This window comes from Myotis nattereri (assembly GCF_964212035.1).
Source record: "Myotis nattereri genome assembly, chromosome: 2".
NCBI lineage: Eukaryota > Metazoa > Chordata > Mammalia > Chiroptera > Vespertilionidae > Myotis > Myotis nattereri.
In genome coordinates, this window is record NC_138076.1 from 16567062 (window position 1) to 16581251 (window position 14190).

Below are 14190 nucleotides of genomic sequence, written 5' to 3' on the forward strand. Positions count from 1 at the left end.
GGTTCTATCAATTAAGTCATGTTTACTCAAAATGAATGTATAGTATCTTTTGCTAGCACAGAATGAGAGATTATATAAAGGAAGAATCATTTCAGTATTTAAACAGTGCTAACTGCCCTTAACAATAACTTTCTCTAAAATGTATAACTATTATTTTATAATCACAAATTAGAAATGTGATTTTATTTGAAATAATTGTCTACTTTTGTCATATTAAGACTTCCACAAGCATAATTTCAATTTTGTTGTGTCTATATCCTATTTGGGCTAGTGACAAATAATCTGAGATGGTGGCAGATGGGCCAAAATAATGTCATCCTTCATAAATATGAGCAGCCATGAACTATTTAGGTGTAATTTGTCAGACTGTTCTTTTATGTATAAAATAAGTCTTTTAATATTATTCCTTGAAATATGACTCAGTTTAATTAGTTTGGAATATCAAAATACAATTTTTTAGACCTAATTTCTTATCAAGTCTTTCCTGGAGATATTTTAGTTTTTTTAATGAATTAATAGTGTCTTTAATAAAAATGTGTTAACTCTTTTGAATTAGTGTTTCAGGTTTCTTTGCATAAGTCCCCAGAAGTGGAATTGCTAGGTCATAAGGCAGTAAATGGTGATGGAAGGAGACATGACTTGGGGTGGTGAACACATAATACAATATGCAGACGATGTAATATAGAATTGTACCCCTGAAATCTATATAATTTTATTAACCAGTGTAACCCCAATAAATTCTATTAAAAATGTAACTCTTTCTAGCATATGAACCTTGATTTATACCTTTAAAGAAAATACTACTAAATAAACATACATACTTTAGAATCTCATAAAAATTCAAGTAAACTCAAAGCATAGAAAGTTCATTATTTTACCTCTGTTGCAGGACTTATAATACCAGTCTTACTAAAAGTGTATTAGTACTTTACTGCTTTATACCCTGGTATCATAAAGCAGCTATACTATACTCATAATAGTAAGAAAATATGAATGTTTTATCTATTTTCATATAAATTTAACTCATTGAAAGGAAAACACAGACCAAGTAATAACCAATTTTGCTTTATTAAAATAATTTAATGAGAAATTATTCAGCTAGGTTTGCATTTTACCCATATTTTGAAGTCCCAGACTCTTGGGAAGTCAGTTTTTATTAAAAATTTGTTCATTAGACATAGTTTTAAAAAGAAATAGAAATTTTGGGTGGTACTACATCACACATATTAGGCTAGTTACTATTAAAACAAAACACAGAAATAACAAATATTGGTGAGGATGTAGAGAAATTGGAACCCTTTGTGCACTATTGGTGAGAATGTAAAATGACATATCTGCTATGGAAAACGCTATGGAGGTTTCTCAAAAATAAAAAACAGAATTTCTGTGATCTAGCAATTCAACTTTTGGATATATATTCAAAAGAATTGAAAGCAAAAACTGTACGAGAGATTTGTACACTCATATTCATAGTAGCATATTAACAAGAGCCAAAAGGTGGAAGCAAACCATGTGCCCATTAAGAGATGAATGGGTAAATAAAATGTGCTATATATAAAAATATAATTTTATTCATTATTATAAAAGCTCACTACTTTAATTAGTCCAGTATTCTCCTGGAGAAAAGGGAAGAAAATAACAAGTTCTTTTTGTATAACCTAAATAGCTATATGTTTAATTAGTCTATTGATTGCTATTAAAAATTTTTTTCTTCCCACAGTAATTCAATTAGATAGATTCTAAAATTCTTCTTACTGGAACTTTTTTTTTCTTTCAGGAGTTTCTTGTGTGATGTTGTGATACTTTTATTCTTAGTTCTAAGCCTAGATATAATATAGTCCTCTGTTATTACAATGGACTTTCCTCTAGATAAGACATTCTTTTTAAGAAATATGTGCTATTCCAGGATGGGAAAGTGAAATAGGTATTCTTTTTTAAATATAATAATGAATATAAAATATGGTCCCGCTGACTTCTAGGAGCTCAAGTTGGGCAAAGAAGAACAGAACCACAAATGATTTTTCATACAATATAGGAAGTGTTATGAAGCACAGAGGAAGGAGCAATTGATTCTCTGTAGAAATTACTAAAGCAAGAACTCAGCATTTACTGCTCCTGGTTTGTTCTCTACCCACATTTGAGGCTTAGTATTTTCAGTCTAACATTTTTGTGTGTTTTTCCATTTAGAATATTTGTTTTTTCCATACTTTTGCTTGACATTGTCAAAAGAATATTGCCTTATATGATCTTATTCAATTTCACTCTCCAGTTGCTCTGGGTCATCTAAAAGCTTGACACAAAATAAATGAAATGAACAACTAAGCAAAAGGAGAAAATATACAATTCTTCTCTAGCTTGTTCTCAACAACAGTATCATTCTACCAAATAGATAGCACTTTCTTCTGTGTCAGGAAGGAGGCATCAAGTGATCAGAATCATTATGCAAAACGTGAAAACAGGAACTTACTGTCTAGAATGAGGGTAAAAGTGTGCTTGCCTATGTGCATGAACTGGTTTGCTGGTTATTTTTTTAAAGGTAAAGCTTGTATAACCTTGGAACTTTTTCCTGAAGATGCTAATAGGCAGTAACTTATTTATCTCAAGTTCCAAAAGTGTCCTTTCTTTAGTTTTCCTAAGGTGTTAATTAATATCTTGCTAATCTCCAATCTGCAAATCGAAGAATTTTGTGCTTTAGTGTTTACTCTAGCTGCTGATAGAGGTATATACACCTACACACACATGTACATACACAGAGGCCTTGGGTAGTCCGTGACTAGCAGAACTGATCCTGAAGCCAGGCTTGTAATGTCATTATTAAGAAAGTAATAGTTAACTCTATTACTAAAGGATTATGGTTCACTTATATAGCTGTGGTATGGACTTGTAGAGGGACATTGTTTTCTATGGCCTTGTCCATGTCTGTTTAGAAACTGCCATTATCAGTAGGGCTGACTTAAATTTCCTCAATATTAAATATGGTACTAATCCTAGATTAATTTTATTTTTAATTTATTTCAAACTTCATATTTTAAAATACTACTTTTTTGCATATTAATCTTTAGTCAAGTTTCATAAGGATTGCTACATTGAAGGGTTGGTCCATTTCTACAGTAGATAAAAATAGGCCAAAATCTATATGTACTTCATGAAATCATTATATATAAAGTAAATTTAAAGATAAAAACTAACAAAAAGCAGAATATATTAAATATAGTAACAAATTTATATTTTTCACTATGGCTTATTGTTGACACATGGATATACTTGAAGCTGCTACAAGTCAATAGGTCACCAACTAGTATAGTAAAAAATATCAAATATCTGTATGATAGGAACTTATTACCAATACATAGATCTTTCCTTTTGCATGAGGTTTTCTATCTAATGAGAAAACAGAGATTTATTCTTTGTAAGGTTCTGTTTCTTTTGGTAGAGAAGAGGGAAAGTTCATCTGCATGATTTTTCTCATTACCTTCCTCTGAGAAGCTTTTACTTTTTCTTGGAAATTACTTAAGCCCTTCTATTTTATCCACTATTTTATGAATGTATACATCCATTTCTATTCTTCGCATAGTGTGATTACAATATTCTAGTGACCCAGCAAAATTTTTAGGATAGTAAGATCAAATGACACGCCCCATTTTCATTACATAAAAGCTGTTTTATTATAAAGAGGAATGGAGAAATCTGTTTTCTGAGATTCCTTAAATGTTAGTTTTTTTAATTAAAATTCTTTCACTGATGTTAATAAAAATGAAGTTCTATCTCCCTGGTGATTTATAGGAGAAATAATTTTTAGCAAATCAAGTGCTTTGAAGTTTGAAAAGCATTACTGTTATCACCGTCATTATTATCTTGTGTTGGATATATTATTGTGTTGTCCCATGCACTGAGAGGTTGCTGACTTGATTCCCAGTCAAGGCACTTGCCCGGGTTAAGGGTTCAATCCCCAGTAGTGGGGATGTAGGAGGTAGGTGATGGATGTTTCCCTCTCTCTCCCTCTCCCATCCTCTATCTCTAAAATCAATAAAAACATTTTCAAAAAACAATATGAAGCAAATAGACGAACTAAATTATATCAGTGTTAAATTATTTAGAATCTACCTAAGGTCATGTTTTTAAAGTAGGTTGGAGGCTTCACTGCTAAAGATTGGTTTGAATATGATAGTTGTTTTATTTAAGGTGAAGTGGGAGGAATTATAGGGAATATAATAAAGCACATTGAATCAAATTGCTCAAAACACTCATGAATCAAATTGCTATTATTTAACTGATGAAGTTTATTGTTTAAGGGTACAAACCACATAAAGGCAAAGATATATTTGACATCAGAGTCTGCTGGATCCAGAGACTCAAACTATATCATGTATCTGACTGTTTCTGTTTCTTTAACCCACCTACCCGATGCCTTTTTGTCCCACTTCCTGAGCATTACTCTGCTGCCTTCTCTGTCCCCTTCCCCTCACTCACTCTTACACCTTCTCCCTCCTGCCCTCTTCTTGTTCTTTCTCTTTGCCTTCTCTGTTCTCCATTTTCTGTCAGTGTGTTTTTGATTTCTTAGGTTCTTCTGTGTTGAGCATCGCTATTGGCAGCTCTGGGGATACAACACTAGAGCTCTTATTATTTTTTCTAATGTAAAAAGAAGGCTCTTCGTGAAAAGTCTCAAGGAAGAACTCTAAACTGACCAATCACTGGTCTGTGGTTGGACTGTGATTATTGGTCAGGGGTGGAGCAGGACTCTGTGATTGGAAAATCTACCAGAATGACATAACCATAGAAACGGAGGAGCAATTCCCCCAAACGGGGGACAGAACGCTTCCCAGAAGAAGGATGTAATGGCATTGGGCAGACAAAAATCGCATGTCCTCTGTGCTTTTTTACTTAGATTCATATTTTCCCTGGTTCTAACTTAGTACTAATAGCTAGAAATGGACTATTCCTTACATTAGAAAAACATGATTTCATAAGAAATTAAATTCCTTTGCAATGGAAAAGGAGATATGAATGTGGGTCCTCCGAATTTCACCAGATTTTTTCTTTCAGAATACACAAATGTGTTTTTATTGATAAAGAATGTTTTCTCCATTATTGTAACTTAACCAAAAAGTAGAGTAGCTGCCTTCTTTAGATGTTCACCACATATTTTTTTAAACAGCTTATTCTCCAAAAAGAAGGTCATGCCAAGTAGAATTCCATATGTTGCTTTACAGCCTATGATTCTAGATGTTAAATTTCACATGCCCTATTGAAGAAAATTCTTTATTCCTAACAGCTTCTAGGGAATACGTTAGAAGGTATAGTCACTCTATTTTCCATCTCTAGAGGAGCAGTGTTTGAGAGGCAGCACTTATTGTGGTTAAACATCTCCCATCTGCCATATCCTAGCTGTGATCGGCACAATAATGGGTCCCCTGTGATGGCCATACACTAATACCCAGCACCTGTGACTGTTGTCTTATGAGGTGAAAGGAACTTTGCTGGTGTGATTGAGTTAAGGATCTTGCGATGAGATTGTTTTAAGTTCTCTGGTAGCCCCAATAAAATCACAAGGGTCCTTATAGAAAGGATGAAAGAGGGTCAGACAGAGAAGAGATGTGATGTGGAAGCAGAGGTCATAGTGATGCAGGGGCCACAAGCCAAGGAATGTGGGCACCCTTTTGAAGCTAGAAAAAGCAAGGAAATGGATTATCTCCCAGAGTGTTCAGAAGAAATACAGCCCTGCTGATCCATTTTAAACCTCTGACCTCCAGAATTGTAAGAGAATAAATTTGTGTTTTAAACCACTAAGTTTCTAGTAATTTGTTACAATAACATAAGGAACCTCATACATTAACTCTGTGACCTTCTATTGCTCAGTTTTCTCATCTGTAAAATGGAAGTAATAATAGAACAGAAGCATTATTTGAGGATTAAATTAGTTCATTCAAGTAAAGTGCCTGTCAAATAAGATTTTTATATATAATTTTATATGTGAATTAAATTTGGAGAGCAGTGGTTAGATCTCATGAAGAGTAGATAGTAAAGAACACATCATGTGTAACTTAAGTCCAAATTTATTATAATTAACAAGTATACAGCTGTATCCTGAAAGTCACATATATAACCATGGATCTGGAAAGGACCTTAGATTTAGAGGTTACTAATCTACTCCATTACCCCATAAGGATTCTATGCTATATTCCAACCTGGCATTTCTGTGCTATAGCCCTACAAGCTCTCTGCCATAATTAGTTCTTTGTGGAATAACTTAAATGGTTAGAAATATTTCTCCCATTTGTTAAGCCAAATACAGTACATGTCACTTCTTTTTGGAACTACATTGTATATGGCTAAGCATTTTTCTTTTTTAGAGGTCCTCTGAAATACTGACAATAGAAGTTAGAACCCTTCCTATAATTATAACCTTCTCTTACCACCTCAGTCTTTTATACTGTAGACTAAATAACCCCATTCGTTTTTTTATTCTGCTGATACGACATAAGTTTCCTTTTACCTTTTTGTAAATTTGTCACATCGATTCACTGAGCTTCCTGTCAAACCAGCTTCAGAGTAGTTTAATCTGGGCTAGTCTTACTTCAATTAATTTTTAATCTTGATGTATATATTTGAACAGTTGACATTTTTTATCTCTAATTGCAGGACATTATATCTGATCCTCATTTTTTATGTTCTTCTTTTAATACTCATCATCAATTGTCATCATTTTGCATCCTAAGATCAAGACTGATTTTGTTCTTTCATGGATAGCCAGCTGCTCCTTTTCCTCAAACTTCCATTTCTTTTAAGTTAGCAAGAAAAACGATGAATTTACCAAGTCTCTTGGTCCCGTGCCCAGGACTTCAGAGGCACTAGACATGGTCTGTATTTCTTTGGGTAAAGTTGTTCATTTCTACAAAATTCAGTAAAAGTGATTAGTGGTGTGCTTGACACATTATCCAAGCATATTCTCAGTCACTTCCTGGCATATGCATTTGAGTGAGTAGTCTTATAGAAAGCTTGTGCTGCCTCTATAAATCATCATTAATCATCACTGTTCCTTAATACCCGTGAATTCTCATCATTAGTGCATGTATCTTTAAAAACCTAGATTACCTACTGAGAGAAGCCTCATTTCGGCATTATTCTGATCATTAATGCTCAGTATTCTTATGTTTTACTCACTCCTGAGTCTCTAGCCTTCTCAGTGTCTACCTCATAAACTTTATTACTGGATTCTTTTCCCTTCCTAATCTCATTCCTGCCTTTATTTTACTACTCTCCTTCTCTCTGACTTTTTCCTTTTTCCCTCTTCCCTTCCCTTTCCTTCTCTCTCCCATCATCACTCTATCCTACCAAATAACTGTCCAGAAGTTGTGCTCTGGATCTCATACTAAATTCCTTATATCTTGGAGCGCCCTTCTTATCTCACTCAGAGAATTTGCTCCCACTTTAGTGACAGTGTTTGCTAAGTTTTGTAACCTTTCAGCACATGATAGTTTTATATGTGTGCTGTCCCCCCAATATACTGGTAGACACACTTTGCCAAATGTCTCATTGGTTAACAGCGTCCTGGAGAAACATGCCTCTTGGCTTTTAATATCCAACTTTAGAGAATGTATATATCTTAAAAGTTTTTCAGCCAGTGTGTATTTATATTTATGTTCCAAATTTTAATACTTACATTTTAACAGAAAAATGAATTTCAGCAAAAAGTCGAGTCACATTTCAAATACAGTTAACAGAATATCAGAAACAGGTATAAATCATTTGAAACCCTGATAAGTGTTTACAAATGGGATATGTACCTTAGATGTTATTGGGGCTAAGCAAAGTCATGTCATTGCATACCAAGAAATTGGTTGCTAATAATCATATATTGATTACATTTTTTTTCAGAGTTTTGTTAAGTTTGAATGTTATATTGTGTTTTTTAAATGTTTTAGGATATTGGTTTAGATTTTTGTATTGGCATGTAATATATTATAATTTTTATTATTTAAATATTGTGGCACAGGATAGTATAATTATTGGGGGCGTGTCTTTTTTTTTCTTTGAAAAAATGATTTTCAGCTGTCCTTCAGGGAGTGAGACACATCTCCATTTTCCTAATGAATTGGAAAATTCTTCTTAAATAATAATCTTCCTGGTTTATGTCTACTTCCATACTTAGGTGAACTTTTTTTTTTAATTTACCAACACAATAGATAATAGTGCCGTTTAGATAAAATTGCTTAATGCTTACCCTATAATTCCAGGTACTACTTTCTATAATAGTTTAGTAGAGATTTTTCCCGAGATAATTTTGTTTTCCCTTAAATTCTGTTCAGGCATCATTAAAATTGTTTTAGAAAAAGATCTGAGCAGTATTGAGAATCAAATACATGGTAAGAGTTTTAGATCTGAAACTTCAGAGGTCATTTAACCCTCCACCTCATTTTTCCAAATGACAATAAAATGGAGGCTTCCAGGAAGCTAAAGTGACTCTCCCCGAGGTCACACCAGGAAATTGATGGCAGAGCTAGCACACACTCCAGATCTTTTATCACACGGTCCAGTGTTTCCCCCTGTATTTTATACTGATGAATAAGTTGTTTGGTATTCAGTTACGGGGGGAAAGTTTATAGAGTTTTGGCAGTAACAATGTTGAGTAATAATATATGAAAAGTAGTTTATTAGAGTAAAAGATGACTTCTTAAATTGTCATGGTCCAAAAGAAGTTTCAACCGTCTGTCTGACATTCTGTCTGTCCAGTATGGTGGGCACTAGCCACCTGTGCCTATTGAAAAACCTGAAATCTGGTTAGTGCAACCGAGGAACAGAATTTGTATTTTTAAAATTTTTTTTATGATTCACTTAAAAGTAAGTAGCCATGTGAGAGTGGTGGGTACTGTATTAGACAGCATACTTTGTTATGATAACATTATAGCACAGGTAATGTGTAATGTTACCTAATACTGGCTAATTAAAAAGGTCAAAGTTGTAGGAGGCAAAAGAAGGAAAGGATCTCCACCAGGAAAATACTCTGCTCAAGCGTAGATTTTGAAAGCCCCAAATTATTCTATGTTTAGAATGACTGTTGAGTGTTTAGTCTGATCATAATTCTAGACTTTGAAGCAAGTAGCAAAATGAATGAGAAGAGTGACAGGATGCAGAAGTAAGAAAAAAGCATTGAGAATGCTGATAACTATAATTTTCCCCCTATTGTCCTGAAAATATTCATGAAAGATTATAGGGAGAAAAAAATAATCAATAATTCTTAGAGTCATCGTTTATATATACTAGAATATCAGTTAATCTGAAATTGATCTTGATGGAAGACATAGCTTTAACTTCTTGAGATTAGATTATCCCCTGGTGCTTTAGTGAAATTCCTTCTATCGCTACATAGCTGTTTCCAAATTTTCAAACTATTAGTGAAAACGTGGAATATATCGCCTAAATTAATATTTTATTTTATATATAGGCTGTCAGTTTAGTTACAAGAGTCAATTCAACTCATATATTTGCCAGTATCTTGATGAAAAAATATTTGTATGAAAATTATAAACTCATGGTACTTCTTAATACTTGGCAACATAAAGTCCTTGATAACAGGTTTTGTTTTATAATATTCTTCTATTTTTCAATTACAGCTGATGACAATATTGTATTAGTTTACAACCCAGTGTTTAGATATTTATATAACTTACAAAGTGATCACCCCAATAAATCTAGTACTCATCTGAATGTAGTTATAATATTATTGACTATATTACCTATGCTATGCTTTACATCCCCATGACTATTTTGTAACTACCACTTCTTAATCCTTTCACCTTTTTCACCTATTCCCTACCCCCCCCCCCCCAACTCTCCTCCCATCTGGCAACTGTCAAAATGTTCTCTGTATCTATGAATCTGTTTCTTGATTGAAGTCTATACATAGCTCTTCCCTTGAGATACCTAAAGCATGAGGAATTAAAGCATGTTATGGGGAATGCAAAATGCATTGATCATTTGAATAGTCTCGGGATGGATTTTCTTCATTCTTAGTCCCTTGGCCCAAAATATTAACTAAAATTACTTTTCTTCTTTTGCCCATGTTTACAAGCTCATATGAAAGCTCCAATGCTTTAATATAGTTTTGATGAAAATATTTGGCTTATATTATATAAATATGTTTTATCTGTTTAAAACTAGTTATTAGGATTGCTTTTTAACATTGTTTTGCTATTACAGTTTTGTTACTCTTTTGTTTACATTGCTTCTTTGAGAGCTCAGATTTGTTTCATTTTTACTCATATATTAGCCATGTTCAGGGCCTAACAGATAGTGAATAACACTCATGAAACCTTAGACAGTTCACTTAACTGCCTTAGTGTCAGTTTCATTAATTGTAAATGAATCTGTTGCAGATGGTCCCTTAGGAGAGTGACTGAAATTGGGGATGAGGTGACAGGAGAAAGGTGACTTTCAAACTACACCCCCCTCATGCCATATAACAAGAGATGTTACTGATAGGCATGTATTATGCATGGTTTCAAAGTAGAGAAAAGAAAGGTCATAATTCTTTTTAGTTCCTTACTGCTTTAAGAACTTGTGATTTCATGATCATAATCTTTCCATGCTCTTCCATCTCAGCAAAGCCAAATGAACTCATTTTTACAAAATCAAGTGTACTTTGACCCTGTCAGTTGCTGAAAAAAGGGTCAGAAGACCCTTAAAATGTTAAAATTGAGATGTCAATAATCATGACTTCTATTTATTGATGTAGGTTTTCTTCATTTTTATTCAAAAAGTAATTTGTCTTCTAACTACTTCAGAGAAATACAAGGGGAGTTTTATTTTTAATCTTTATGTTTTAGCCTTTATTTTCAACCTTCTTTCTGATAACATACCTCTTTAACACATTAACTTATATTCGTGTGTGTGGGGGGGGGGGTGTGCACGCGCGCACGCTTATCTTTACATGTATCCTATCATTAGTTTACTAATAATAAAAATTCAGACTTTGGAAAATAAACTTTTTGCTTGCTTATTTTTTTATCCCACTTACTTTATTCTAATCAAAGAAAAATATTTTAAGCCATCCATTTTCTCCATTCCTGGCCGCTATTATCTTGATTAAAATTGTCTAGTTTTGTTTCCGACTGATCTATTGCTAGCCTTTATCTGAATGTTATTAAAAAATATAAATGCTCCATAGAGCACCATAGTCTCAGCCAGAATATTTTCAGATTCTCAGCTAAAATGGAACAGAACCTGTGGTTTGTTAAATAAGTAGTTTAGATTTGTTGTCAGAGTGCGTAAAGACCTCCTGTATTCATTATGTTGGTTGTAGCTGCGATGTAGCATTTGAAAAATAGCTTAGACTGTTTATGGATTGTAGTCCTTGGGCACCAGATAGTGGATGTTGGAATGTATTGCAGCAAAGCTGATTAAAGTACTGGGCTCCCTAACAGTAAGAGTGAAAGCCATTTGTAACACCTATGTCCGACTCTGTCAGATATATGTAAATGTTTTCTTTTGAACACTTTGGTTTATTATCAGCTAATCTATGAGAGGATAACATTTTTGCAAAAATGTGCCTTTTGGAGAAAACTGTAGGTAGACTGATTTTTAGCTTTGAAGATCCCAAATACTTTGCAGTTTTACTACCTAGCTTATTGGAGTCACATTTTACTATGACATAGATTTCAGTAGTAGCTACTTTCAGTCCCCAATTGTAATGTTTTTACTGTATATAAGGGAATTTATACTTACTCAAAAATATAAACTGTCAAAATTCCTTGTCCTACTCTGTCCGCCTCCTCTTTGCTTTGGGCCACTTTTCTTCCCAACTAAAGTTCACTGGAGTAGAGCATAGAAATAGTTTACATGATCACAAAACTTGCAGATCTTTAAATATACTTTGTACTCCCTTTGTTAAAATATTTTAATATTTCCTCATTGTTTTCAAAATAATGTTCAGAGTTCTTAGAGGGTCATTCATGATCTTTCTAATTCTTCTCTGCCTCATTCTTACCCATTCCCCTGCAAGTCCTTTGTTTCAGGCTTGCAGAGCTACCATTTTCCTTCTCCTTCAGCCTTCTTTACCTGAGGATCACCTGTCTTCCTTCAAAACTCTGTGCAAGTTTCCCATCTTCCAAGAAATCTTCCTTGAACTATAATTACCTGCCTTTTATTAATTCCCACTTAGACTAGTCTTTACACTCTGTATAGAACTTCATACGATTCTTTTTATACTCTACTGTAATCATTTGTTTACTCGTCTGTCTCATTTGATAGACTAATAATTCCTTGACTACAGAGATGATAGTGTCTCTCTTGGTTTTGAATCTGGCATATAGGCCTTTCAAAAAAAATGTTCATTGACTGAAAGACTTCTATAGATAATTCCATAATGTGATTTTCTTTGCTCTTGATATTTAAGATATTTGAGGTTATGATTAACTCACCAACTTCCATATTGCCAACTAAAATGTTTAGTAAAGATAGGTGTTTGGTTTTGGGAAGTCAACAGCTTTATTGGCGAGAGATATAATAATACAAATCTTAAACTGTGAATCAATTAAAGAATCTGGAGTGCAAAATATGGGAAATAGGAAAGGCCAACTCTTATCAGGAATCATGCATTCTAGCTTATCTATGTTTATTGTTGAACCTACGATTTTATTGGTATATAAAATTTCCTTAGGGAAGAATAGATTTTTAAAAATGATTTCCTTATTAGAAAATAACTTTTCACAGTTCTTAGATTTTAATGTAATCTTAATTTGAGAAGCAAGACTGAGTCTAAACTAAAAGAATATTTACCAATGATGGGTTATAGAACTTAAACATGTGCTTGGTGGTCCTGAAGTGTCTTTATAGTGTTTGCATCAATAGTCTGCATTCTGTAGCAAAACAGAAACAAAATGCAAAGAAATCTATATTTACAGTAAGATTATAAAAATAATTTAAGCTATTTCTTCATAGCATTAAACATAAGTATTTCTTCAGTGATATAGCAAACTGAGTCCATGTATTATTAAAGCTGAATCATAGTCCTGGCTATTCTTTTTCTCTATTGAATGAACAGACGCTATATTATTAAAATTTCTTATTCTTTAATTAAGCTTTCAAAAGAAACGTGTTTGTTAAATCTTGAATACCCTAGGAAGTTTGTATTGAAGGTCTTAAATTATATACCTCTTTTTAGTCTGTGATATATTAAAAAATAGAATGAAAAAAATGTATTCACATCTCAATAGTTAGATATCTGCTCATTCACAGAGACCCCAGCCTGCTTTTTAAAAATATTTTTATGGTTTATTGTTTGTTACAACTTGGTACTGGATTTGTATAACGTATAAAGATTATAGCATGTTAGAAAATTATTGTCATTTAGAAATGTATTCACTGTTTTGGTTTTTGGAGCGCTGCCTCCAAGAGGTTCATAGCATTTGGTACATAGTTCATGTATTTCTAGTCTACAGACCTACTCTATCCAGGCAAAGGCTTCAAGGTTCTGATTTTTTTTCTGCTGCTATAAAACTCAGCAATGGCAATTATTGTGGTTTTTTTAACTTTCCATGTCTTTACCAAAAAACCGAATTTTTTAAAGACAAGTAATGTGTACCTTTAAAGAGCCACATTATTTTGCTTTTGTCTCAGAATGTATTATGCTTCACAAGTATACTGTGACAGGCTGAATAGAAAAGGGGGGGAAGGGCGTATTGTCTTCAGCTGGCATGCTGTTATCAGAGGGAATGTGTTTCTGGACATGAGATTTAGCATTCATTGGTTGTCTGAAGAAAGCTACTTCATCTGAGGATTGGACAAGAAGCTGCGTCAATTTGCTGCCCGTCTCCAAGGCACTGGTGATGCTGCCTTCACAAGCTGGCTAACGTCACGGCTCCATCACCCAGCGGGGTGTGGACTATCTTTTTCTGTTCTTCTCTATTTAATTCTCTATTTGCTGCCTACTGCATTTCTTAATCTGTCTTCTGCCAAATGCTAACAGCATGATATTTTGTAATCATCTAGGTGAATACAAGAAAGACGAACTCCTAGAAGCTGCTAGGTAAGTGATTCCATTCATTTTAAGTGAGTATAATGCATTTAAGGGAGAATAAGGGGTGGGCAGGTGGAGGACTATAAAAATTATAACATGGTATTGTCTTGCTTGATTTTATGCAATAATGCAGATCAGACCTTATAGTAAATCTTTGTGTATTTTACTTTACATGA

General features: G+C 33.5%; 1 protein-coding gene across 1 annotated transcript in view; it reads left to right on the forward strand.

Annotated features, from left to right (window-relative positions):
- TNKS (tankyrase) overlaps positions 1-14190 on the forward strand; it is a gene marked incomplete at its 5' end in the record, with an annotated part of 143366 nt that overhangs the window by 60387 nt on the left and 68789 nt on the right. Inside the window, one exon of the mRNA XM_081081292.1 lies at positions 13987-14023. Coding sequence (XP_080937418.1) covers positions 13987-14023 — 37 coding nt within the window. The remainder of the gene's footprint in view (positions 1-13986; positions 14024-14190) is intronic.